Source organism: Oncorhynchus mykiss, chromosome 18 (genome assembly GCF_013265735.2).
Source record: "Oncorhynchus mykiss isolate Arlee chromosome 18, USDA_OmykA_1.1, whole genome shotgun sequence".
Lineage (NCBI taxonomy): Eukaryota > Metazoa > Chordata > Actinopteri > Salmoniformes > Salmonidae > Oncorhynchus > Oncorhynchus mykiss.
The window spans coordinates 41,512,413-41,537,447 of record NC_048582.1 but is presented as its reverse complement, the minus strand read 5'-3'; the positions used below and the strand labels follow the sequence as shown (position 1 = coordinate 41,537,447).

The 25,035-nt window shown below is 41.4% G+C and overlaps 1 protein-coding gene and 2 long non-coding RNA genes across 3 annotated transcripts; 2 read left to right on the top strand and 1 right to left on the bottom strand.

Moving 5' to 3' along the window:
- Window positions 1–3,985: 3,985 nt before the first annotated feature.
- LOC110496931 lies at window positions 3,986–5,117 on the top strand. The gene is made up of 3 exons (XR_002469624.2): window positions 3,986–4,683; window positions 4,829–4,894; window positions 5,007–5,117. It is a non-coding gene; the product is annotated as an uncharacterized LOC110496931 (long non-coding RNA).
- Window positions 5,118–6,121: 1,004 nt separating this feature from the next.
- On the top strand, window positions 6,122–6,705 carry LOC110496269. Its single transcript, XR_005037330.1, has 3 exons — window positions 6,122–6,215; window positions 6,450–6,548; window positions 6,673–6,705. It is a non-coding gene; the product is annotated as an uncharacterized LOC110496269 (long non-coding RNA).
- Window positions 6,706–17,455: 10,750 nt separating this feature from the next.
- Window positions 17,456–24,292, bottom strand: LOC110496268 (tumor necrosis factor alpha-induced protein 8-like protein 2). The gene is made up of 3 exons (XM_021572062.2): window positions 24,065–24,292; window positions 19,698–20,022; window positions 17,456–18,542 (listed from the first exon to the last, which is right to left on the bottom strand). The coding sequence occupies exons 2-3, from the start codon at window positions 20,013–20,015 to the stop codon at window positions 18,300–18,302; spliced, it is 561 nt and encodes a 186-aa protein (XP_021427737.1). The 5' UTR covers window positions 20,016–20,022; window positions 24,065–24,292; the 3' UTR covers window positions 17,456–18,299.
- Between the last annotated feature and the right edge of the window lie 743 nt (window positions 24,293–25,035).

The window sequence follows — 25,035 nt, the reverse complement described above, 5'->3', positions numbered from 1 at the left end:
GGTTATCCTATTAGTAGACATAGCTGTGAAAAATAAATCAATGCTGTCCTCTAATGGGCTAGAGGGCTTATTGCACCTGGAGGAGGGTTACTTACTGGCTCTTGTAGTTGACCAGGAATTCATGTTGCTTCTTTCAAATCTGATGAATATACAATCACTATTATTACAACTGTATTAATATTATAGATGGCTACAATGAAAGTCCTAAAATAATCTACTTCTTGTGTGGTGGGACCCCCACATCAACTTGTACCAGGTTGGACAGAATTATTCTTTCAACATCCATTAGATATGATGGTAATTTAATCCCTCTTGTTTGAATCAGAGCAGAGGCTTGTACCAAAACTCAGATGACCAATGATGATTTGAACCCCATATTTATTCCAAATCTGCATAAGGGAGAGTGGGGTAATTTGAGCCAAAGGGGTAAGTTGAGCCACCTGTATTTTGAGGAAACCATACACAAAATGAATCATTTGACAAATAATTAGGAAGCGGTCATCCTTTCATGGAGTCTATGAAGAAAGTAACCACATGGAAAAAGAGATAAGCAAACAAGGTCCAAAAACAGATTTTCACCAAGTCAAATGAATTTAATGTGTTAGAGGTTTCATTATGCTTGTCTCTAAACCAAAGAAGATCACTTTAAGATTGTTCTATACATCAGTTGGGATCTCTAGAAACTTTAATATGAGGTCCTAAACCTGTCATGAAAGTGCATCATTGTAGCTGTGTCAGCAAATAAAGTCTACATGTTTTCCTTTGGGTAAGTTGAACCAATGGCTATGAGACAAGTTGAGCCAATGACTGAGCCAATTGAAAGTTGAGCAAACTGAATAATTTTCTTCCCAGGCGTAATGCAAGGCATTATTGCTTGGGTATGAGGTAACTACAAGGACTGACCTATGTAAAAAGTGTTTAAAAAGTACAAAGTGGCCTCCCGAGAGGTGTAGCGGTCTAAGGTTCCGATCACTGCTAGAGGCGTCACTTCAGATCTGGGCTGTGTCGCAGACGGCCTTGACCGGAAGATCCATGAGGTGGCTCACAATTGGCCCAGCGTCGTCTTGGTTAGGGGAGAGTTTGGCGGGCTGGGATGTCCTTGTCCCATCGCGCTCTAGCGACTCCTTGTGGTGGCCTGGCGCATGCACGCTGGCTTCAGTCGCCAGCTGTACAGTGTTTCCTCCAACATATTGGTGCTGCTGGCTTCCAGTGAAGCGAGCAGTGTGTCAAGAAGCTAGGCGGATTCGTGTTTGAGAGGATGCATGGCTCTCGACCTTCACCTCTCCCGAGTCCGTAGGGGAGTAGCAGCGATGGGACAAGACTGGATATTGGATGTCATGAAATTGGGGAGTAAAAGGGCTAAAAAAAAAAGTTATTAAATAGATGTGTTTGTTAGGTGTTAAACCTGTGTTAGAAAATGCATAAAATTATTAAAATACAAAAGAAAGAACTTCATTGGAATCTATGTACACTGGAAACCACATATCCTGAGGCTGTATTTATTGCAGCTGGGGATTTTAACAAAGCTAATCTGAAAACAATGCTCCATAAATTTTATCATCATATCAAATGCGTGACCCGTGCTGGCAGCATTCTGGATCATTGCTACTCTAAATTCCGCGACGCATACAAAGCCCTCCCTCGCCCTGTAATGATTCTCCTCATCATCTGAGGAAGAGTAGTCATGATCGGACAAATGCGCAGCGTGGTATGTGTCCATGTTAATATTTAATAAATCAAATGAACACTGAATAACAAAACAACAGAGTGAAAGAACGAAACGACAACGAAACAGTCCTGTCTAGTGAAGACACAAAACAGAAAACAATCACCCACAAAACATACGCCCTGGCCAACCAAAAACAAAGACATGACAAAGAAACTAAGGTCAGAACGTGACCCCCCCCCCCCCCCAAAGGTGCGGACTCCGGCCGCCAAACCTGAATCTATAGGGGAGGGTCTGGGAGAGCGTTTGTCCGCGGTGGCGGCTCTGGCGCGGGACTTGGACCCCACTCCATCCCCATACTGTTTTTATTTACTTTTCTGCTCTTTTGCACACCAGCATCTCTACTTGCACAGAGTCTTACTTCCTGTGTGAAACAGCCATAAAAAGGAGACATTATTCAAATGAAATAGAATAAGTTGGCTACCAGTGCTCTGTATGCTGTAACTGTCTTCCCATGGCTCAAAATGGCTTGGCCTCAAACATTCAGATGACACACTCCTTCAAACAGTGAAGGTCAAATTTCCTGGTGGGTCAATGTAAGCTAAAGCTGACAGAGCTAATAGTTAGCTGTCCGAGAAGCTCAAACACGAAGGCTGACAATTTCAATTTGCAACATGACCTTATGTGTTGGCATCCTGGAGAAACTTGTTTCAAAGTGTTCGAAGTAAAAATCAAATCTTACACTAAATATATTTGACAATTAAATGTGAAGTAATGCCAAAAACAACAAGCAGTCAATTATTCTTGGACTGTGCTAGACATGGACATGGGAGATGTTTGGCTGCCTTGATTGGCTGATGCCTAATGATTTTCAACAAGTGACTGGATGAGGCTTAGGTTTAGCCAATAGCACATGGCTAGACCATACTTCAGGTCTCAAGAAGGAAACTTATTATGCTATACAAACTGTATCTATTACCTTGGGTGAGATCATGCCTATGGACACCCAGTTGCATTGTCAATGTTTGGATAAGCCCAAAATGTGTAAACTTGGCTTTTACAGGATGACTCAGCCTCTAAATGTCGTTTTTTTGCAGTTCCACAAGTCCATATTTTCGGCTCATCCCCTTTCAACTGTCTCTTCTTCATATTCAGATCTACAAAGGCTGATTACCTGTGATATCTGCCACAATCCCCCACCCCTCTACACAGGATGTTTTGATACAGATTTAAGATCTTAATTTGGATTATGTTTTAGTCCCACGCGTGGAAGTTGAATGCTTTGACACATTGAATGTGAAAGTGAGAGTGGTTCAGTGAGTGGGCTCGACCTTGAACAGGGAGATGATGAATGCAGGAAAGAACGTTCATTTTCAGAACCATGGAGAGCGCATTATGTATTGTGGCGCAGCCCCTTTTTCTACTCCGTGTTAGAGCAATATGTATTTGCTAAACTGCTCTAATCCCACTGCTCTCTAAACCATGGTTCACAATTTTATAAACTCCCAAATCATCCCCAAAATGCAATTTAATTGATGTCACTGTTGGGTGTTTTTGAATCAGTTTGGTAAACATGTTCCTCCCATTGTGACATTGCCAACCATTCCGAATGGAATAATTTGACGTATTAATGGTTCCCTATAAAACCCTTTAATTCTAAGAAAGTGTCATATGGTCTTGAACTCGGTCAAATCACAGCAGTATGAAGGGCGATAATGAGTAGGCCTGCGTTCAGTAGTTTTTTGAAAGCGACCACGCTGAGATTGCTCCGCGAGCGGCCGCTTCTGTGTGCAGCTGGCCTGGTGATCGGGACGGGTTCGGCAGTCTACTTTTATAACAGATATTACGGCGTCGGTGAGGATGAACCCGCCACCGTGGAGATCGTGGACCGTGTTGTCACGGTTGAGGAGGGTACATTTACATATTTTACAATTGTTAAATAGCAATACTGACTCTATATACATGTAGAAAAAAAGGAGGAAGGGAAGCGCTGCTAAGGTACACAATAGTAGCTTTTGGTAGACAGAAGGTGCTCTTTGGTAAAAGGGGTAAATTGGCCGTCAAAAATAAAGGAGGACCAAGGCACTCTTCATAAAATTAATTAAAATGACTTTATTTGAATGGAATGTTCAATGGAAAGTTTTTAAACATTGTTTCCATTGAACATGACATACAAATGAAGGCATTTTAATGAATGATATGAAGAGTTCCGTGGTCCTCCTTACTTTTTGACATGCTATATATAGTCCGGACTGAAACTATATTCAGGCGTCGTCTAAAATGGCACCCTATACCCTATTCCCTATTTATTTATTTTACCTGGACCCATAGTTATATGGTCAAAAGGCTCTGGTTAATAGTAGTGCTATAAATAGGGAATAGGGTGCCATTTAGGCCTGATTTGATGACATGATGATGGCTAGTAATTCCACTATTAACAACAACAAACGAACATGCTCCTCTGAAACCAAACCTTTTCTTTAGGTTTAATTGAAGATATTGGTACATTATGCAGACACATAAATAAAATGTGATATCATACAATATAAACACAATTCAATTACAAGATCAGCCTAACTACATGGACAGATGTTTGGTGTCTTGTAGTATTTCTTCAACTTAGAGAAAATAATCCTTTATTGTTTATTCATTAAGATCATGATCCCACCCTGGACCAGGAGGACCCAGTCCTTGTTCAGGTAAGAATACTGTAGGCCTATCAATAGTCTGGGTACCGGTCGGTTTCTGCTCTCTTGCCAATTCCATTGTGGCAAAATGATATTTGCATGACAATCCCATAAGAAGTTGTCAGAGAGCTGAAACCGCCTGGCACCCAGGCTATAACAATACTGCTTCATTATCAGGACTGGTTCAATAACAATCTGACATTCAAACTGTAATTTTACTGACTTGAAAATGGATCCTGATTTATTCCTTAGGTTGTGGATGAGGAGGTTGGGCAGCGTCCCTGTCTGGCTTTAGTCCCTTGGTCTGGACCTCTGTGGGTTCCCAGCTCTGTAAGTCCAACAGTACTGATACTCTCTTGTCTTCACTCTGGTCTATAGACTGGTTTATGTAACTTAAACACAAACATGACGTTTTCTGAAGAACAATATGGGAATACATTTCTGTAAACATATTCCATATTTTTTACAACTACAGCTGACTTATTACCTTACCCTTGCTGGGAGGATGATAGTGAGAGAGCTGGCAGTGTTAAACACACAGGTAACCATGCAGATTATTGGACAAAGATCATCTTATCTAATAGGCATGATTACCTTCAGTATCCACTATGGTGGTAAAATACTTAGTTGTCCGTTCCCTAATTTTCTCACAGATTTTCATGATGGAGCAGCCTATTTCCATCTGTTTCACTCCTGTAGGGAGGATGGTGTGGGAGGAACTGACTTCTCAAACTGAACAGGTAGCCATTCATATGCAGATACTTCAGATGTTTCCTCAACCTTAGAACACAGACCTGTGTAGTTCAACTGCCAACCCTTTTAGAATCTATAATCAGTGGCCACCACTTGTGATCCTCCCTATATGTCTGTCACTCCTTCAGGCTACCAGTCTATCATTCAAACGGACTCTTAAATTGATCCTGTCTTGTTCCTTAGTATGTGGATGAGGAGGTTCAGCAGCAGCCCGATCTGACTTTAATCTCTTGGTCTGGACCTCAGTGGGTTTCAAGTGCCGTGAGTCCATCCATGCTGATACTCTCTGGTCTTTAGGGGGGCTTAAACATAAACATAACGTTCTCTGAAGAAGAAAACAATGTATGGAAATGCATTTCTGTCAACATATTCCCTTTTGTTATAGCCTGTCAAACTGCAGCCAACGTATTACCTTACCCATGCTGGGAACACGCTGGTGAGAGAGCTGTCAGTATTAAATACACAGGTAACCATGCTGAAAATTAACCAATGCTCATGTGATCTAATAGGGATAATTACCTTCAGTATCCACTATAGTAGATTCATACTTTGACGTCTTTAAAGCTGTTTCTTATTTTCTCACAGATTTTCATGATGGAGCAGCCTATTTCCATCTGTTTCACTCCTGTAGGGAGGATGGTGTGGGAGGAACTGACTTCTCAAACTGAACAGGTAGCATTCATATGCAGATACTTCAGATGTTTCCTTAACATTTGAACACAGACCAGTGTAGTTCAACTGCCAACCCTTTTAGAATCTATAATGCAGTGGCCTCCTTTTGAGATCCTCCATATACCAGTCTGTCACTCCTATAGGCTACCAGTCTATCAACCCTATAGGCTACCAGTCTATCATTCAAACGGACTCTTAAATTGATCCTGTCTTGTTCCTTAGTATGTGGATGAGGAGGTTGGGCAGCAGCCCTGTCTGGATTTAATCCCTTGGTCTGTTTATTAATAATCACAGAGAAAGCTCTACAATTAGGGGATGTCTTTGTTTTGCAGCCAAATAGTGAAGACTCTGGTTTTCCCTTTGAGAAGATGCAGTTGGTTGGGAACTGGGGTTCGTTTCATTTCCATACCTGGATAATCCGTTATGGACGAGTGCAGGTACTTCAGACATATTCTTAACATTTATGAACACACCTGTGTGTTTTAACTCCCATTTGTCTCTGGGGTTTCTTTTGTATGTCTGGTCCTAATTGAAACCTAGAGGAAAGTTGTTGTACGAAAATCAGGTGGGCTCTATATTACTGCCAGTGATGATCACCTGCCAAATGATATAGAAATCTACAGCTAAAATATACAGAGAGGTGTGCAGACTGAAGCCGTTTTTCCTTATAGCAAAACGAAGAGGACATGCATCACCTGTGCATTGTGAGGGGAGTGGAGAAACAGCTGTGGTGGAGCAGAGTCATTCAGGAAAAAATCCTGGACCCATGGGTGAGAGATTCTCAACTGATCTTTCATCTCAAATGCACCTGATTTGTGTCAAATGATGCACCAAATATAGGGCTACTAATATTTCCTGAATGAAATGTAATTTTTCCCTGTGTCTCTTTGAAAGGGTAATGTCCAGGTGGTCCTCACCAACAAGGAGATGACTGGTATTAAGGTACAGTCAAACACTCATAGAAGAAAATGGAAAGTGGCAAATGTCCATTTACCTATTTAAATAAATGTTGACAAAATGAAATGATACATTTACATTTCTATCCTCACTTTTAGTACCTTGGTAGAAGGATCTATGGACTCGGGTCTTGCCTCGTCAAGATGAGGTCAGAGTTCACCTATTATGAGGACGCCCAGGTATGCCTCTTTGTTTCTCTGTAGTAGGATTTATTTCAGTTTTTGGTTGAGGGGTTTTCAACATTGTGGTTGGGCTGACGGTGTTGTTTGTTAAACAGCAGGTGGATATCTCCACCACAGTGGAGGGGTTCCAGGAGAGGGGGGATGACATGATGACGTATCAGTTCTCTACCTCTGACATTATCACCACCCCTCATGAGCCGTCCTCTGGCTCCTCTCAGCAGTTCCCCCAGGATTCTCCACCTCCCCCTCCACCTCCCCCGTTCCCTTCCCCTCCACCTTACAACTTCACCCAGGACCAGACCCCTGACAGCACTCCTCAGGTAAAACTCTTTCTACAGTCAATAAACCTTTTTATTTGTTTTCCTGACATTTGTACTTGTGTGTACAGGTGTGTGTCTCAGTGTCATTGTGTTCCAAGCACAGTGTTTTGGTTTCAACAGGTTTGTCAAGTTTTTAGGTCAGGATGAAAGTATTGTTATGATGTCACTGAATGTTTTGTCCTCTTCAGTTGCAGGTGAAATGCAGTTTAGTATTTATTTTATTTACTTATCTCTGTAAGTTAGTTAAGAACATATTCTTAACTGACTTACCTTGGGAGCCCAGAGTTGATGTTAATGTGATGTCTGTTTTAGGAGTTTGTGGAGGAGCAACATAATGTTGCAGATGTGCCCCAGCTGTGGTGAGTTTGCTTTCATGTGTTCATCTATAGTAAAAACATTTGCTTTGAAATAATCTGCCCCTATATTGTAGTTATACAGATGTAGGACCTTAATAACCTTTTACTACAGTGGGCTAAATCAGGGTCACACACAGTGTTTCTTTGTAGTCTTAAACAAATCTACTTTGAAACAAAAGTATACACCTCACACACATGGATATGGTCTTAAAAAAGAAGACACTTTTAGCATTTCAGATACAGAGTTGATACACTTTATATACACTACCGGTCAAATGTTTTTCAAACACCTACTCATTCAAGGGTTTTTCTATATTTTTACTATTTTCTACGTTGTAGAATAATAGTGAAGACATCAAAACTATGAAAGAACACATGGAATCATGTAGTAACCAAAGAAGTGTGAAACAAATCAAAATAAATGTATTGTTTAAGATTCTTCATATAGCCACCGTTTGCCTTGATAACAGCTTTGCACACGTTTGGCAAACTCTTGGGAAGTATTAGTTACTATGTGGATTATAATTTACATTTTTGTAGGGGTTGATAGATTTTTCGTTAGGGCAAATCAAGTCTGACATTTCCAAGTGGAAATTACAAACTTTAAAAGCCTTTTTAAAACTAAAATACACTACAAGTTTCTCAGTGACAAACGAGTGATCAAATTAAGATCCTACATTGGTATGGTTTTCTAAATCCTGCAGTTGTAACATAGGCTAACATAAAATGATATCTTAATCTCATGGCATTAATGTATGCTTTAGCTTCTTATGTTGCACATTTGTTACTAAACATTTATATTTACAGGAGTTACTTTGGAAACCAAGGGACAAGCAACTTCTCTCTGAGGCTGGCCGGTATCCGACATGCTATGGAGGTGAGAAAGTGTGAATTTACCACCTTTTGTATTTCATTTGATGTACATTTCTGTACCATTTCTAAATGTACTGTCTTGTTCTCGCAGGCTCTGACATCCTCTGACAGTACCTCCCTTAATTACCTCACCCACGCTGGGAGGATGGTGTTGAGTGGACTGTCCGAGCTCAACCAGCAGGTAACCGTTCACATAACTGTACAACATTCATCAGACCAGATATATAGTTCCCACTGGGCACAGACGTCATTTCAGCGTGTCGTGTTTAGTTACATTTGGTTGAGTTGTCAACAAATTTGAATTCAATGTGAAATCAATACAACAAATCTACCATGTCATTGGACTTAGGTTAAAAGTTTGGTGAAAAAAATATGTTGATGACTTTTTTCAATTCCAATCAGTTTTCCATGTTTGTTCACAATCATCACATTACATTTTTGTTGTTGAAATGACAAGGAAACAACGTTGATTCAACCAGTCTTTGCCCAGTGGCTTAAATTTAGGCAATAGTGATTCATAAGGTTTAGTTGAAAAGATCCAATCTCTTACAAGCCAAACAATCAGAGGCCCTCTGAATTACAGACCTGAATCTTTGAGTTTATGATCCAAGTTCTAAGGAATTTTATGATTGTTTTGTTTTGAGGATGTGAGGAAGTTTCAGCAGGCCTACGACATCCTGGTGAACTTCATTAATGAGCCAGCAAACAGGGAGCAACTAGAGCTGGAGATGGCTCTTGTAGGAGTAGGTTTACATGCAAGCATGAGCGTTAGCTGCAGGCACCGTCTGCTCATCCAACATCTACTCAATGAGACTTTCTAAAGTGCTTGTCAATGAAAAATATGTAATTATCTTATTTGTTTGACTTCAGATCAACCACATCAATTTCACAGATGTATTTTATGAATTCGTTCTACTGAGCCTTCTTGAAGGAAAAACATCTCTTCCAACATCTGTAAGTGACCCTAATAATGTAAACATCCTGTTGTTTATCTACCCTATCCACACTGTAGCCATACCAGGTCTGTAGACACTCACACATGTCCCCTGTTCCTTCTCCAGAGGCCTGGTACCTTCTTTTATCTGCTCATGGAAGTGATGATGAGGATTCGCCCTCCTGGAGGAGCCTGGACAGAGTCTGCTGGGAACTTCTACTTCCTCATTAAGGTGCATTTCTCTCTCCCTCCCTCTCTCTGTCTCTGTATCCTGAAATGTGTGTGATGGTTTGTTCATCCTTTTCTTTGTAGTTGGTCATTAAATAATAGTTGATGATGTGTCTGTTGTCTTCAGGATCAGATGAAGGCGTCGTTGGACTCCATCTTCAACCTCGATGAGTCCATCTATGAAAGCCCACAGAGGCTCTCGTGGCAGGTGATGGAGAATCTAGAAATGCAGGTTGACTTCCTCCTGTCCAGCCTGGGTTAAGGGTCCCAAACTGAGCTGAGGATCCCAAACACAAAATAAAGTATTTTGCATTTAAACATTATCTGACAATCTCAAACTAATTTTACATCATGTCAAATCAAATCAAAGCCCATTTTATTGGTCACAAACACATGGTTAGCAGATGTTAATGCGAGTGTAGCGAAATGCTTGTGCTTCTAGTTCTGACCGTGCAGTAATATCTAAAAAGTAATCTAACAATTTCAAAAAAACTACCTTATACACACACAAGTGTAAAGGAATGAATATGAATATGTACATATAAATATATGGATGAGCGATGGCCGTGCAGCATAGGCAAGATGCAGTAGATGGTATAGAGTACAGTATATACATATGAGATGAGTAATGTAGGGTATGTAAACATTATTTAAAGTGGCATTGTTTAAAGTGACTAGTGATACATTTATTACATCCAATATTTTATTATTAAAGTGGCTAGAGATTTGAGTCAGTATTTTGGCAGCAGCCACTCAATGTTAGTGATGGCTGCTTAACAGTCTGATGGCCTTGAGATAGAAGCTGTTTTTCAATCTCTCAGTCCCAGGTTTAATGCACCTGTACTGACCTCGCCTTCTGGATGATAGCGGGGTGAACAGGCAGTGGCTCGGGTGGTTGCTGTCCTTGATGATCTTTTTGGCCTTCCTGTGACATCGGGTGGTGTAGGTGTCCTGGAGAGCAGGTAGTTTGCCCCCGGTGATATGTTGTACAGACCTCACTACCCTCTGGAGGGCATTACGGTTATGGGTGGAGCAGTTGCCGTACCAGGCGGTGATACAGCCCGACAGGATGCTCTCGATTGTGCATCTGTAAAAGTTTGAGTGTTTTCGGTGACCAGCCAAATTTCTTCAGCCTCCTGAGGTTGAAGAGGCGATGTGTACGCCAAGGAACTTAAAACTTTCTCCACTACTGTCCCGTCGATGTGGATAGAGGGGTGCTCCCTCTGCTGTTTCCTGAAGTCCACGATCGTCTCCTTTGTTTTGTTGACGTTGATTGTGAGGTTATTTTCCTGACACCACACTTCGAGGGCCCTCACCTCCTCCCTGTAGGCCGCCTCGTTGTTGTTGGTAATCAAGCCTACCACTGTAGTGTCATCTGCAAATTTGATGATTGAGTTGGAGGCGTGCATGGCCACTTTAGTCATGGGCTGAGAACGCACCCTTCTGGGGCCCCAGTGTTGAGGATCAGCGGGGTGGAGATGTTGTTTCCTACCTTCACCACCTGGGGGTGGCCCGTCAGAAAGTCCAGGACCCAGTTGAACAGGGGGGTCGAGACCCAGGGTCTTGAGCTTAATGACGAGTTTGGAGGGTACTATGGTGTTAAATGCTGAGTTGTAATCGATGAACAGCATTTTCTTTTTTTTTCTTTTAGTAATCTGTGATTGACTGTAGACCCTGCCACATACGTCTCGTGTCTGATCCGTTGACATGCGACTCTACTTTGTCTCTATACTGTAACGGTTCTCCTCGTCATCTGAGGAAGAGTAGTCAAGATCGGACCAATGCGCAGCGTGGTATGTGTCCATGTTAATATTGAATAAATCAACTGAACACTGAATAACAAAACAACAAAGTGAAAGAACTAAACAGTCCTGTCTCGTGAAGACATAAAACAGAAAACAATCACCCACAAATCAAGTGGGAAAAACAGGCTACCTAAGTATGGTTCTCAATCAGAGACAACGATTGACAGCTGCCTCTGATTGAGAACCATACCAGGCCAAACACATAGAAAACCAAAACTAGAACAATGCATAGAATTCTCACCCCAACTCACGCCCTGATCAACCTAAACAAGAAACATAACAAAGGAACTAAGGTCAGGATGTGACATATACTGACTCTTAGCTTGTTTGATTGCCTTGGGAGGGAATAGCTACACTGTTTGTATTTGGTCATGTTTCCGGTCGGCACGCCATGATAAAAATCAGTGGTTTGCGCTTTCAGTTTTGAGCGAAAGCTGCCATCAATCCATGATTCCTGGTTGGGGAAGGATTTAATAGTCACCGTGGGTTTAATAATCACCAATGCAGTTGCTATTAAACTCACTCACCAAATCAGCGTATACATCAGTTGTTGTCTGAGGCAATCCGGAACATATCCCAGTCCAAGTGATCGAAGCAATCTTGAAGCGTGGATTCAGATTGTTCAGACCAGCATTGAAAAGACCTGAGCATGGGCGTTTCCTGTTTTAGTTTCTGTCTAAAGGCTGGGAGCAACAAAATGGAGTCGTGGTCAGATTTGCCGAAAGGATGGCGAGGGAGGGCTGAACAAAAGGACTTGAGTTCCTGTATGTCGTTATGATCAAACCACAACTTGTTAATCATAAGGCATACACCCCTACCCTTCTTCCTACCAGAGAGATGTTTGTTTCTGTTGGCACAATGCGTGAAGATACCAGGTGACTCTACTGACTCTGAAAACGTTTTCGAGTGAGCCATGTTTCTGTGAAACAGAGTATGTTACAATCTCGTATGTTACAATCTCGTCTCTCTGGAAGGCAAACCTTGCTCGAATTTCATCTACCTTGTTGTCAAGAGACTGGACATTGGCGAGTAGTATACTCGGGAGCAGTGAGAGATGTGCCCATCTATGGAGTCTGACCAGAAGACCGCTCCATCTGCCCCTTCTGAGGCGCCGTTGTATTTGGACTGGGATGCGATCCATTGTCCTGGGTGGTGGTCCAAACAGAGGATCCGATTCGGGAATGTCGTATTCCTGGTCGTAATGTTGGTAAGTTGACCTTGCTCTTATATCCAATAGTTCTTCCCAGCTGTATGTAATAAGATTTAAGATTTCCTGGCCTAACCTTGTAAGAAATAATACATATAAAACCAAAATACTGCATAGTTTTCTAAGAACGCAAAACGATGCAACAATTTCTGTCGGCGCCATCCCATGTAGGGGAAAGTGGGGTAAGTTAAGACATTTTTTTACATTCGGTATCACTCCGTCAAGAGAAATATAGTATTCTTTCTAACAAAGATATATACATATATTTCAGGATGTTCTGTATTCCTGACAATAATTAGAATTCATGTAAACCCAAAAAGTATCTATCTTGGCACAACTTACACCTGACATGGGGTTAAGCCGACTACACATTTCTGTACTGAATTAAATATTGTATTACCACTACCTTTATTTCCCAAACAACTCAACCCAAACATCCAACCTGTTAGATTCTGGGTTAAACTTGGAACATTGATATAATCAGAAGTTAATTGTAATCTGTAGGAGCCAGATGACTTTGGAATGTGTAGGGGAGACGGGTGGAGATCTTAGAACCTAACAATGTCACTGATGGAGAGAGGGTAATGTATAATGTTTACATTATGTCAGGATATGTTACTGTTAGCCATCAGGGATCTTATGGGAGGGATCCTCTGGGGGGAGAAGTGACACTGTCTGGTATCAATCACCATGACAGCCTTGAGTAGGGGAGGAGTAAGCACTAGGTAGAGGTCAGGTCAGATGAAGTGAGGAAGAACAGATATCACTAAGGTTCTGTCTAGAAACAGAGATGCATTGGATGTTCAGATGTGGAGGAGGAGACTAAGCCTAGGAGAAAGGGTTCAATATCAGTGCTTGTTTGAAATGTCGTTGTCTAAATGCATCTGTATTGACCCTTTGGGAAGAATTAAACTTGGTTAACTTGTTATGGCTGCAATCCCCCTATCGGGATAAGTGTCATCAACAACCGCTGAATAGCATAGCGCTACATTCAATAAATGCTACAAATATTTATATTCATGAAATCACAAGTGCAATATAGGAAAACACAGCTTAGCCTTTTGTTAATCCACCTGTCATGTCAGATTTAGAAATTATGCTTTACAGCGAAAGCAATCAAAGCATTTGTGTAAGTTTATCGATAGCAAAGGAAAACATTATGTACACTAAGCATTAAGTAGCTAGGTCACGAAAATCAGAAAAGCAATCAACTTAATCGTTTACCTTTGATGATCTTCGGATGTTTTCACTCACGAGACTCCCAGTTACACAACAAATGTTCCTTTTGTTCCATAAAGATTATTTTTATATCCAAAATACCTCAGTTTATTTAAGCGTTATGTTCAGAAATCCACAGGAAAGAGCGGTAATGACCAAGCAGACGAAAATTCCAAATAGTTTCCATAATGTCCACAGAAACATGTCAAACGTTTTTTATAATCAATCCTCAGGTTGTTTTTAAAATATGTAATCGATAATATATCAACCGCAAATGTCTTTCACAGTAGGAGAGGGAAAAACATTAGCTGTCCAAATTCTGTTGCGCGAGCATAACTCATGTGACCCCTTGACGCGATGTTATCGTTCTGGCTCATTTTTCAAAATAAAAGCCTGAAACTATGTCTGAAGACTGTTGACACCTTGAGGAAGCGATGGGAAAAGGAATCTGGTTCATATCCCTTTAAATCCAGCAAAGGGAGGCTATGGAACATGGAGTTTTCAAAATAGAAGCCACTTCCTGTTTTGTTTTTCCTCAGGGTTTCGCCTGCAATATCAGTTCTGTTATACTCACAGACAATATTTTGAAAGTTTTGGAAACTTTAGAGTGTTTTCTATCCAATACTAATAATAATATGCATATATTAGCAACTGAGACTGAGGAGCTGGCCGTTTACAATGGGCACCTTTTCATCCAAGCTACTCAATACTGCCCCTGCAGCCATAAAAATTTAAGCTTTTCTAGTGTCCGTTGAGTTATTTACCAAACCCAATCACAATCCCTTTTTTTGTTGTATTTCAATCATTTTATGCATCTTCTAACACAGGTTTAACACATAACAAAATCATCTATTTTTTAAAATGTATTTTGTACTTTTTTTTACTCCTTTTTCTCCCAAATTTTGTGATATCCAATGGGACAAGATATCCAGTCTTGTCCCATCGCTGCTACTCCCCTATGGACTCGGGAGAGGTGAATGTCAAGAGCCATGCATCCTCTGAAACACGACCCCGCCAAGCTTCTTGACACACTGCTTGCTTAAGCCACAAGCCAGCAGCACCAATGTGTCGGAGGAAACACTGTACAGCTGGCGACCGAAGCCAGCGTGCATGCGCCCGGCCGCCACAAGGAGTCGCTAGAGTGCGATGGGACATCTCAGCCGGCCAAACCCTCTCCTAACCCAGACGACGCTGTGCCAATTGTGCCTCACCTCATGGATCTCCCGGTCAAGGCCGTCTTTAACACAGCCCGGGATCGAACCCAGATCTGAAGTGACACTTCTTGCAGTGATCAGTACCTTAGACCGCTGCATCACTCAGGAGGCCACTTTGTACTTTTTTAAAACACTTTTTACATAGGTCAGTCCTTGCTGTTACCTCATACCCAAGCAATAATGCCTTGTATTACGCCTGGGAAGAAAATACTTCAGTTTGCTCAACTTTCCATTGGCTCAATCATTAGCTCAACTTGTCTCATGGCCGTTGGTTCAACTTACCCCAAGGAAAACATTTTATTTGCTGACACAGCTACAATGATGCACTTTCATGACAGGTTTAGGACCTCATATTAAAGTTTCTAGAGATCCCAACTGATGTATAGAACAATCTTAAAGTGATATTCTTTGGTTTAGAGACAAGCATAATGAAACCTAACACATTAAATTCATTTGACTTGGTGAAAATCTGTTTTTTGGACCTTACTTGCTTATCACTTTTTCCATGTGGTTTCTTTCTTCATAGACTCCATGAAATGATGACTGCTTCCTAAATATTTTTCAAATGATTCATTTTGTGTATGGTTTTATGAAAACGAGGGTGGCTCAAATTACCCCTTTGGCTCAAATTACCCCACTCTCCCTTGTGCAGATTTTGAATAAATATGGGGTTCAAATCATCATTGGTCATCTGAGTTTTGATACAAGCCTCTGCTCTGATTCAAACAAGAGGGATTAAATGACCATCATATCTAATGGATGTTGAAAGAATAATTCTGTCCTACCTGGTACAAGATGAGTAGGGGTCCCACCACACAAGATGTAGATTATTTAAGGACTTTTATTGTAGCCTTCTATAATATTAATACAGTTGTCTATGTAATAATACTGATTGTATATTCATCAGATTTGAAAGAAGCAACATGAATTGTGGTGAACTACAAGAGCCAGTAAGTAACCCTCCTCCAGGTGCAATAAGCCATCTAGCCCACTAGAGGACAGCATTGATTTATTTTCACAGTTATGGCTACAAATACGATAACCTGTTACATTAATGACATGTTCTGTAACTGGAATGACAAGTTCATCAATGTCAAGAACAATGTATGCATATCTAGTCTCACAGTGCAAGCAGGTGATGCATGCTTGATTTGTTTCCTGAGGCCATGTTCTGTGGAAAGTCTTTCTGACGCTTCCTGTTTCCGTCTGTGCATAAAACGTTGTGGTCTGAAGTTGAACAAAACAGATGACTCATAATAAGCCATCAAGACTGATAGATATAGACTATATTTTGGCCTGTAAGGCCTTTAATTTTAGATTTTCACTTTCAAATGGTGTACATCTAAGACAGTTATAGGAGACATATAGCTTGCAAAGGGGTAGGGAACACCATTAGAGTTTACTTGCTTTGTGATTCTATTTCTCCTGTGGAAGGTGTTATGGTTCATGGCCAATTATTGCCTCATTCTACTACCATTGCACAACACCCACTAAGTACTACTGCTGAAATACTACAAACTTGATTCTAAGATGTTGTTTACACATACTCGTGCACTGATATCCCCCCAACCTCATCATGCGATCTTAACACACTCATAAAATAGCAAATAGAATCTTTGTAGTCAATAGCAAAGCTTTTTCTGGTTCTGACCTTATCTCCTAACATGGTCATTCTGTGAAACAGCACAGTTAAAAATATATGGCAAATAGAAATCAAACTGGATGGACATCAGACATAGATGAGAGAGGTTGAGGGTAGAGGAAGGACAGGACTAAAATCAAACCAAATATAACTATTGTAAAGTAGTATATAGTATGTATAACCTGGAAGTAGAGGCCTAAGTGTTGTTGTTCGCTAGTTTACTCCAATTAGGGAGGGGTGGAAATATAGCAATAAAGGAAATGTATTTTTAAATATATGCATGTATTATTTTTTTTATTTAACCAGTTAAGTCAGTTAAGAACAAATTCTTATTTACAATGACAGCCTACCGGGAAACAGTGTGTTAACTGGCTTGTTCAGGGGGAGAACGACAGATTTTTACCTTGTGAGCTCGAGGATTCAATCCAGCAACGTTTCAGTTACTGACCCAACGCTCTAACCATTAGGTTACCTGCCGCCCCCGAGCTGATAAACATAAATATATATTTCCCCCAAAAATATATGGGGGATTGGAAACGATGCAAACAATTACATTGACAGAAGATACAATCTATCTGCAATATTAAAGCTGATCTACCCCTGAAACAAAATAAAACCTTTTATTTTGAAATGGTCCATCTGCAGTGTTTCCAGAAAGCTCAGAGGAATACTAATGTTGTGGAATTATCACTGATTGATTGAAAACTTGAAGCAATTTATAAAGACCATCCAATCGTCACATTCATTGCAAAGACTGTACAGCAGGACTTTAATTCAGACATGGATTAGAAATGAAATGCCATTGGCCGGTCTCAAAAACTCTTTGTAACAAGCAGAACAGTCAGTGATCAGACAGATACTAAGGCTGCACGCATAGATGTGGCCCTGACACTAATTGAGGTGGTTGTCTGTTGGTCCTAGATAGCCACTTTAAATTTGAATAGTACTTTAAATGAGGTTAGCAACTGCTGTGACTGCACAGGCAGACTGATGTCCTATTAAAGTCCATTAGTTTCCCCGGAAACGGAATATCTTAAAAAAGGAGGACAAATCAATTGAAAGTAGACCAGAGATGCAATCTTATCGTGCTGGAAGCAGGGAGTCCTGACAAAGAAGCAGGTTATATATATAGCAGGTTATTTTTTCTCTTTGGAGGATTTCATAGGTGATTTTGGTCAAATGTAAGCTATTTTTCTTTCATATATCATACTTGAATGGACTTTACTTAGCTCCCACAGCGTTGGACTGAAATGCATCGAGGCAGAGGTAGAGGTAATATCGTGAGATACTGAAATGTGACGATGCATATCATGCACATTCATACTGTGATAATGACAAATACATATTATATCGCCCAGTCCTAATGCAGATGGCTTATGTTGTAAAGCAAGGATGATGATTCCATGCCCTCATAAAGATCCCAACATAAATCAATATCTACATCATCAACTGACACTGAATCAGTGTCCCCATTAAGCTATCAAAATGATATCTCCTGGTATTTTCATTGGGCAAACTGAATTCAGAATTCCTTAATAGGCTTGCAAAAGTTTCTCATTTTTCCAGGACTGTTTGGAATTCCCACTCATAGCTTGCCTTCCTCAACCAGTTTGTTCAGGTCTCTGCAGATCTTGGTGAGATTAGGCCAGAGAGGGCCACCGGGGGTGTAGAGGTTGGTCAGTAGGTCTTGGTCAGAGTAATGGTTGAAGACATGCCGAATGCGCCCGAGGGATTTGGGAGTCAGGTGTTTCTCTACGAGCTTCAGCAGGATGTCCCTACAATCCGTCAGAAGCTCTGTCATGACAGCCTTATCAAATGTGAACTCCACCTGGGCCAAATAGACGGAGAAGAGATATTAGTGACAGCACAGTAGTAATTACAACAGAGTTATTATGAAGATATCCCTCTAGTGGTGTGGGGGCTGTGCTTTGGTAAAGTGGGTGGGGTTATATCCTGCCTGTTTGGCCCTGTCCGGGGGTATCATCGGATGGGGCCACAGTTTCTCCTGGCCCCTCCTCTCAGCCTCCAGTATTTATGCTGCAGTAGTTTATGTGTCGGGGGGCTAGGGTCAGTCTGTTATATCTGGAGTACTTCTCCTATCTTATCCGGTATCCTGTGTGAATTTAAGTATGCTCTCTCTAATTCTCTCTTTCTCTCTTTCTTTCTCTCTCTCTCTCGGAGGACCTGAGCCCTAGGACCATGCCTCAGGACTACCTGACATGATGACTCCTTGCTGTCCCCAGTCCACCTGGCCGTGCTGCTGCTCCAGTTTCAACTGTTCGGCCTGCGGCTATGGAACCCTGACCTGTTCACCGGACGTGCTACCTGTCCCAGACCTGCTGTTTTCAACTCTCTAGAGACAGCAGGAGCAGTAGAGATACTCTTAATGATCGGCTATGAAAAGCCAACTGACATTTACTCCTGAGGTGCTGACTTGCTGTACCCTCGACAACTACTGTGATTATTATTATTTGACCATGCTGGTCATTTATGAACATTTGAACATCTTGGCCATGTTCTGTTATAATCTCCACCCGGCACAGCCAGAAGAGGACTGGCCACCCCTCATATCCTGGTTCCTCTCTAGGTTTTGGCCTTTCTAGGGAGTTTTTCCTAGCCACCATGCTTCTACACCTGCACTGCTTGCTGTTTGGGGTTTTAGGCTGGGTTGCTGTACAGCACATTGAGTTATCAGCTGATGTAAAAAGGGCTATATAAATCAATTTGATTTGAAATTTGATTTATAACAGCTGTAACAGGTGCTAGTTTATGGTATTGGCTTCAGAATAGACACTATTGTAAGTGGGGCATTGCTGTTTCCTATTAAAGTCCCCTTAGGATTCTGTCCAGATAGTTTGACATTTTACCAGGTATGATCAATGACTGTAGGGTGATGCCAGGTGATTATATCATGCAGGCTTTAGGTTGTTGGCATCATGCAGAGTTCAAATGAGGCTCTGAAGTGTTCTGCCTGTAAAGTTACCTCCTGGAAGCTGATTGCCGTCATGACCCCCTGGTGCAGCTTCTTCTTGAAGTCCTGTGCCAGGCTGAGCTCCTCTTGACTGAAGCGATCGTGCCGAAAGAGAATGCCCACCTTAACCACCACCTTGACCAGGTCTTTGACCACCTTCTGGGCTTCTGTGCGGTTCCCAGAGTGTATCTTGGAGACGCGGTAGAACTCATCCAGGATTTCGCTGCTGGTGTCATCAATGAACATCTGCACCATGGATTTGCTGGCCATACGGCTGAGGATTTTGTTTTGGGCCTTCATGGCCATGTCTTTAGAGCTGAAGGACTCCATTTTGATTCTTGGAAGGAAGTGAAGAGTTGATGAGACACAATAATGGGGTCAAGTGCAATATCTGATTGTCTGGTCTCAGCCACGGTAAGGTTGGTTCACTGTTGGACCTTTTCTCTGTCAAATGATCTTTAAGATAAGCGAAGGCTCCTCTGTTTTAGTCAAGGACTTAAAGGTCCAACGCAACTGTTTTTTTACATTTAAAAAAAAAATCTCAATATCAAATTATTTCTAGCTAACAATTATGTACAGTACTTACTGTGATTGTTTTCAATTAAAATCGTCAAAAATGAACCAAAATCGTTTCTTAGCAAAGAACAATTTCTCAAGCAGACATTTTGCTAGAACTGTCTGGAAGTGGTCTGAGTGGGGAGTGGAAAACTGATAATGATCTGTTATTGGCAGAGAGGTTTGGAACTCTCTTTCTTATTGGTTTATGAACAAATGTACCTCCTGGTGATGTCACCAGGCAGGCCAAAACTCCATCCCACCAAAACAGACAGACATTTCAGGCGGTCTATTCAAAAAGCTCTGACAGTAAAAGGGCATAATCATAATTTTCACAATTTCAGAGTATTATTCCAACCTCATAGTATGGAAATATGCATAAAACACAGGAAATGTACGTTTTTGACTGGACTGGGCCTTCACAGGGGCAGTTGGCACGGTTAACCTTTACTATTCACACCGAGGAAGAGGAACTCACACTGCGGTAGTATTGTTTGAAGTTGAGTTATGACCTTGGACGACCAAGATTATTGCTCTCCTGAGTTCTAGAGTGGGGGTCAAGAGGAAAAACCCAAATAAATAAATCTTCCCCTTTGCTGGCAAGTCTGTGTCAGTAGAGGCTGTTGTTGGTCCTTGGAGCAGTGTGGGGTTTCATTTGGACACATTAGGGGTCAGATGTCAATATCGAGTCTTGGAGACAAGTTTAACGTAGGCTATCATATTCATACTATGAATATTTATTATATCTATTATCTACTATTAGATACTATTATCTACTCTATTTACCTTGCCCTGACATCCACTCTTTCTCGAAGAGATTCTCTCCTACTTCCAAAGTAGATAATACAACAACGCAGGAATGCAGCCCCTTTTGGGAATAAAAATGACTTATTCTTATTAGAATCTTCTGAATAGCTCATCCTGTCGCATTGCACAGCACGTAAAGTACAGTAATTGTCGGGGTTAACGTCGCTTCACTCAAAGTCCAGTGGCACAAATGGACAAAAGTGCAGACAGTGATTTAATTGGTCCTGTAATCTGTCTGATCTTCTATTCCTCAAGGGATGTTTTCAATGGAACTCTGTGACTCAGAGTGACATTCTGTATGGTTGCTCAGATACCAACAGGAAGTATGATAAACATGTCACATCATCCAGCCTTTGAAGTTAGTTGGTTCTGATAGCCTGAAGGGGGAAAAAAATGTTTGTACAGTAGAGGAAGTCTAAGACACACTGCAGCTGCCAGTTTTACCTTAAATGCACTGCCTCTGTCATAGGTGTGTTAAACATAGTCTATGGCAAAAGGGTAATTTACCAATTGCATGGATTATGAAGACCCACTGTAACCAGTCATCTCCATGTTCATTCAATAATCTGTGGGAGAATGAGAGGGGATTGAGACTGTGCGTATTGTCGCCTACCACAACTAGGACTTTCATGTTGACCACATGAGTTAGAAACCTTGATCAACCAGACACTTGAGTTAATTAAGTAGGTCATAGACTGTATGTGGGAAATCACACTGGAAACTTGCTTGCGTATCCTTTCAAGTTTGCATATCTAATGGTTACGCTTCTGGGTTTGCACATAATGTCCATCTTCCACACCCATCAGTAACTGCCTGTTTTGCATGGCAAAGGTTACAGACACCGCTTCAATTTATTTGCTCCTCTTCTGATTTGAATAGACCCTGATAAAATAAGTAACGTGGATCTCAGGTGTGAGCTTTAGTCTCGTTCAGACACTCCACACAGTATAACAGCAGCTCTGTAAGACGAGTCTTTTACCTCATGATTAACATTTTGATCACTAATTTGCCAAATGTAACACTGTGGCTATAAATTGGTACCGTTAAAATGTTGAAGTGCATTTGCACAGCTCTCTCTTGTGTGATTCCTTGAAACACATAAAACCTGACCTACAGTACATCACAAGTCTGGCTGTCTTGTTTCAAAATGTGTGGCACCTTTTTACGGAAGAGTCTTACTTCCTGTGTGAAACAGCCATAAGAAGGAGACATTATTAAAATGAAATAGAAGAAGTTGGCTACCAGTGCTCTGTATGCTGTAACTGTCTTCCCATGGCTCAAAATGGCTTGGCCTCAAACATTCAGATGACACACTCCTTCAAACAGTGAAGGTCAAATTTCCTGGTGGGTCAATGAAAGCTAAAGCTGACAGAGCTAATAGTTAGCTGTCCGAGACGCTCAAACACAAAGGCTGACAATTTCAATTTGCAACATGACCTTCTGTGTTGGCATCCTTCCGGAGAAACGTGTTTCCAAGTGTTAAAAGTAGAATCAAATCTTACACTAAATATATTTGACAATTAAATGTGAAGTAATGCCAAAAACAACAAGCAGTCAATTATTCTTGGACTGTGCTAGACATGGACATGGGAGATGTTTGGCTGCTTGGATTGGCTGATGCCTAATGATTTTCAACATCAAGTGACTGGTTTAGGCATAGGGTTAGCCAATATCACATGGGTAGACCGCACTTCAAGTCTCAAGAAGGCAGTAGCAATGCTAACTTATTCTTTCACTATGCATACTGTATCTATTACCTTGGGTGAGATCATGCCTATGGACACCCATTTGCATTGTCAAAAAATGTGTAAACTTGGCTTTTACACAATGACTCAGCCTCTAAATTTAGTTTCTTGCACCTCATTTTTTCATGGACAGTTCCACAAGTCCATATTTTCAGCTCATCCCCTTTCAACTGTCTCTTCTTCATATTCAGATCTACAAAGGCTGATTACCTGTGATATCTGCCACAATCCCCCACCCCTCTACACAGGATGTTTTGATACAGATTTAGGATCTTAATTTGGTCAGCCTGTTGCAGGACAACATTTCAAACGTGTGGTGTGTTTGACGTTTAAAATGGCTTCTGAAGTTTGTCGTTTCCACTTTTAAATTTCGATACGAAAAATGTATCAACCCCTACTAAAATATTTAATCATTATAATCCTTATAATAATTCACACTTCCTGTTGCTGCAGGGTTATTTTCATGCCGTAGCAAACTGGCTCAAATTAAGATCCTACATCTATAAGAGACCCGAGGAGCTTGATGAGATTGTTGAGTACGATAAGGAGCTGTTTCCTGTCAAGATGTTGGGTAACTTCAATGCGGTACAATCGTAGGTGATATAATTTATCTTGATGCATGAATAGGGTTAGACAGACCAGCATAGCAAGCACATGCACATGCACCAATTCACAAACTTACATAACACACACTTACACATTTGCCCGCAGAGTTGTTTTTCAGCTGCTAGAAAGCTATTGTCACTTCAAGGTTTTGTCTTTGTCTGTACATGCTTCTGATTAGCACAGAAGTGGTCATTGTTGCTAAAGCGATGGTCTAACATATCCTTGCCAAAAACCTGCTCATATTTTCCATGCATTCTCCGCCTCTAACAATGTAGCCAAGCACCCACTCTTTAAAAAGAGGTTTGACATTATGGTTAATGTCTTACAGACAACTGAGTCTATGGAGTTTAAATCATGCTTTTTCGGGTCATAAATGTCCAAGCTAATTTGAAGGCACCTGCCTGCACTGTACACAGAAACACAATTACTTGTGCACAAACACAACACCTAATACTTAATAACAGACGTGAAAATATGCTCTCCAACACACAAAGACACACACACACACACACACACACACACACACACACACACACACACACACCTACATACAGTTAGAAAGATACGCTCTCCATACACACACATAGAAATTCAGTTGTTGGACACACAAACCACACAACATCATCTTCCACTGAGACTGAAATGACGGTGCTATGAAATGCTTACCTGCGTGCCTATGGACCATTGGCTTCAGATCGACTCAGTGCTCCAAGAGGAGGCTTCACATAAAGGGGTTGGAGAATCACACTGCCCTCTCGCTATACCCACCACCCTGTTTCTGTGACTCTGCCGACCTCAGATGCATTTCCTTAAAGAACTCATTTTTTGTGGGCACGCCCCAGAGCGGTGTATTTCTCTCTCTCTCTCTCTCTCTCTCTCTCTCTCTCTGTCTCTCTGTCGCTCTCTCTCTCTTTCTCTCTCTGCCTCTCTCTCTCTCATTCTCTCTCTGCCTCTCTCTCTCTCTCTCTCTGTGTCTCTCTGTCGCTCTCTCTCTCTCTCATTCTCTCTCTGCGTCTCTCTCTGCATCTCTCTCTGCCTCTCTCTCTCTCTCTTTCTCTTTCTCTCTCTCTCTGCGTCTCTCTCTGCGTCTCTCTCTCTCTCTCTGCCTCTCTCATTCTCTCTCTATATTTCTCTCTGCCTCTCTCTCTCTTTCTCTCTTTCATTCTCTCTCTGCGTCTCTCTCTGCCTCTCTCTCTGTCCCTGCCTCTAATCCTGGCAGCATTCACTATCACTTGCTCAGCGTCTATAAATCTTGCACCACCATTTGCTCTCTGTTTTAATCTCTCCGTTCCTTCTGTCCTCTCGTTCTCTTTCTATTATTGCCTGTATGTTTCCTCTTCCCAACACATTTGGGTGTTGAAAGGGAAAATGCAGGGCCATTTTCGTGACACCCTTTAGTGGAATGCAGCTGTGGTCATCTGTTGATTTGTGTCTCTCGTCTGGTGACTGCTGTCTGCGATAACTCTCTGACACTAATGCAGCTGACCCATATAAGGAAATACAGGTTTGTGTGTGTGTGTGTGTGTGTGGCATTTCTAGATCCTGTAGGGAGCAACAAAAGCACCAGAACAGTTATTTCCAGAAAAGATTAATACATTGATTAGAAGAAATTAACTTACACAGTGATTTGTACTGTG

Bases quoted from the DNA above. Each gene is read 5' to 3' on its own strand.
- LOC110496268 (XM_021572062.2), bottom strand. From the start codon at position 20,015: ATGGAGTCCTTCAGCTCTAAAGACATGGCCATGAAGGCCCAAAACAAA. The intron at 18,543-19,697 runs GTAACTTTACAG...TATTTGGCCCAG, and splicing joins CGGCAATCAGCTTCCAGGAG to GTGGAGTTCACATTTGATAA.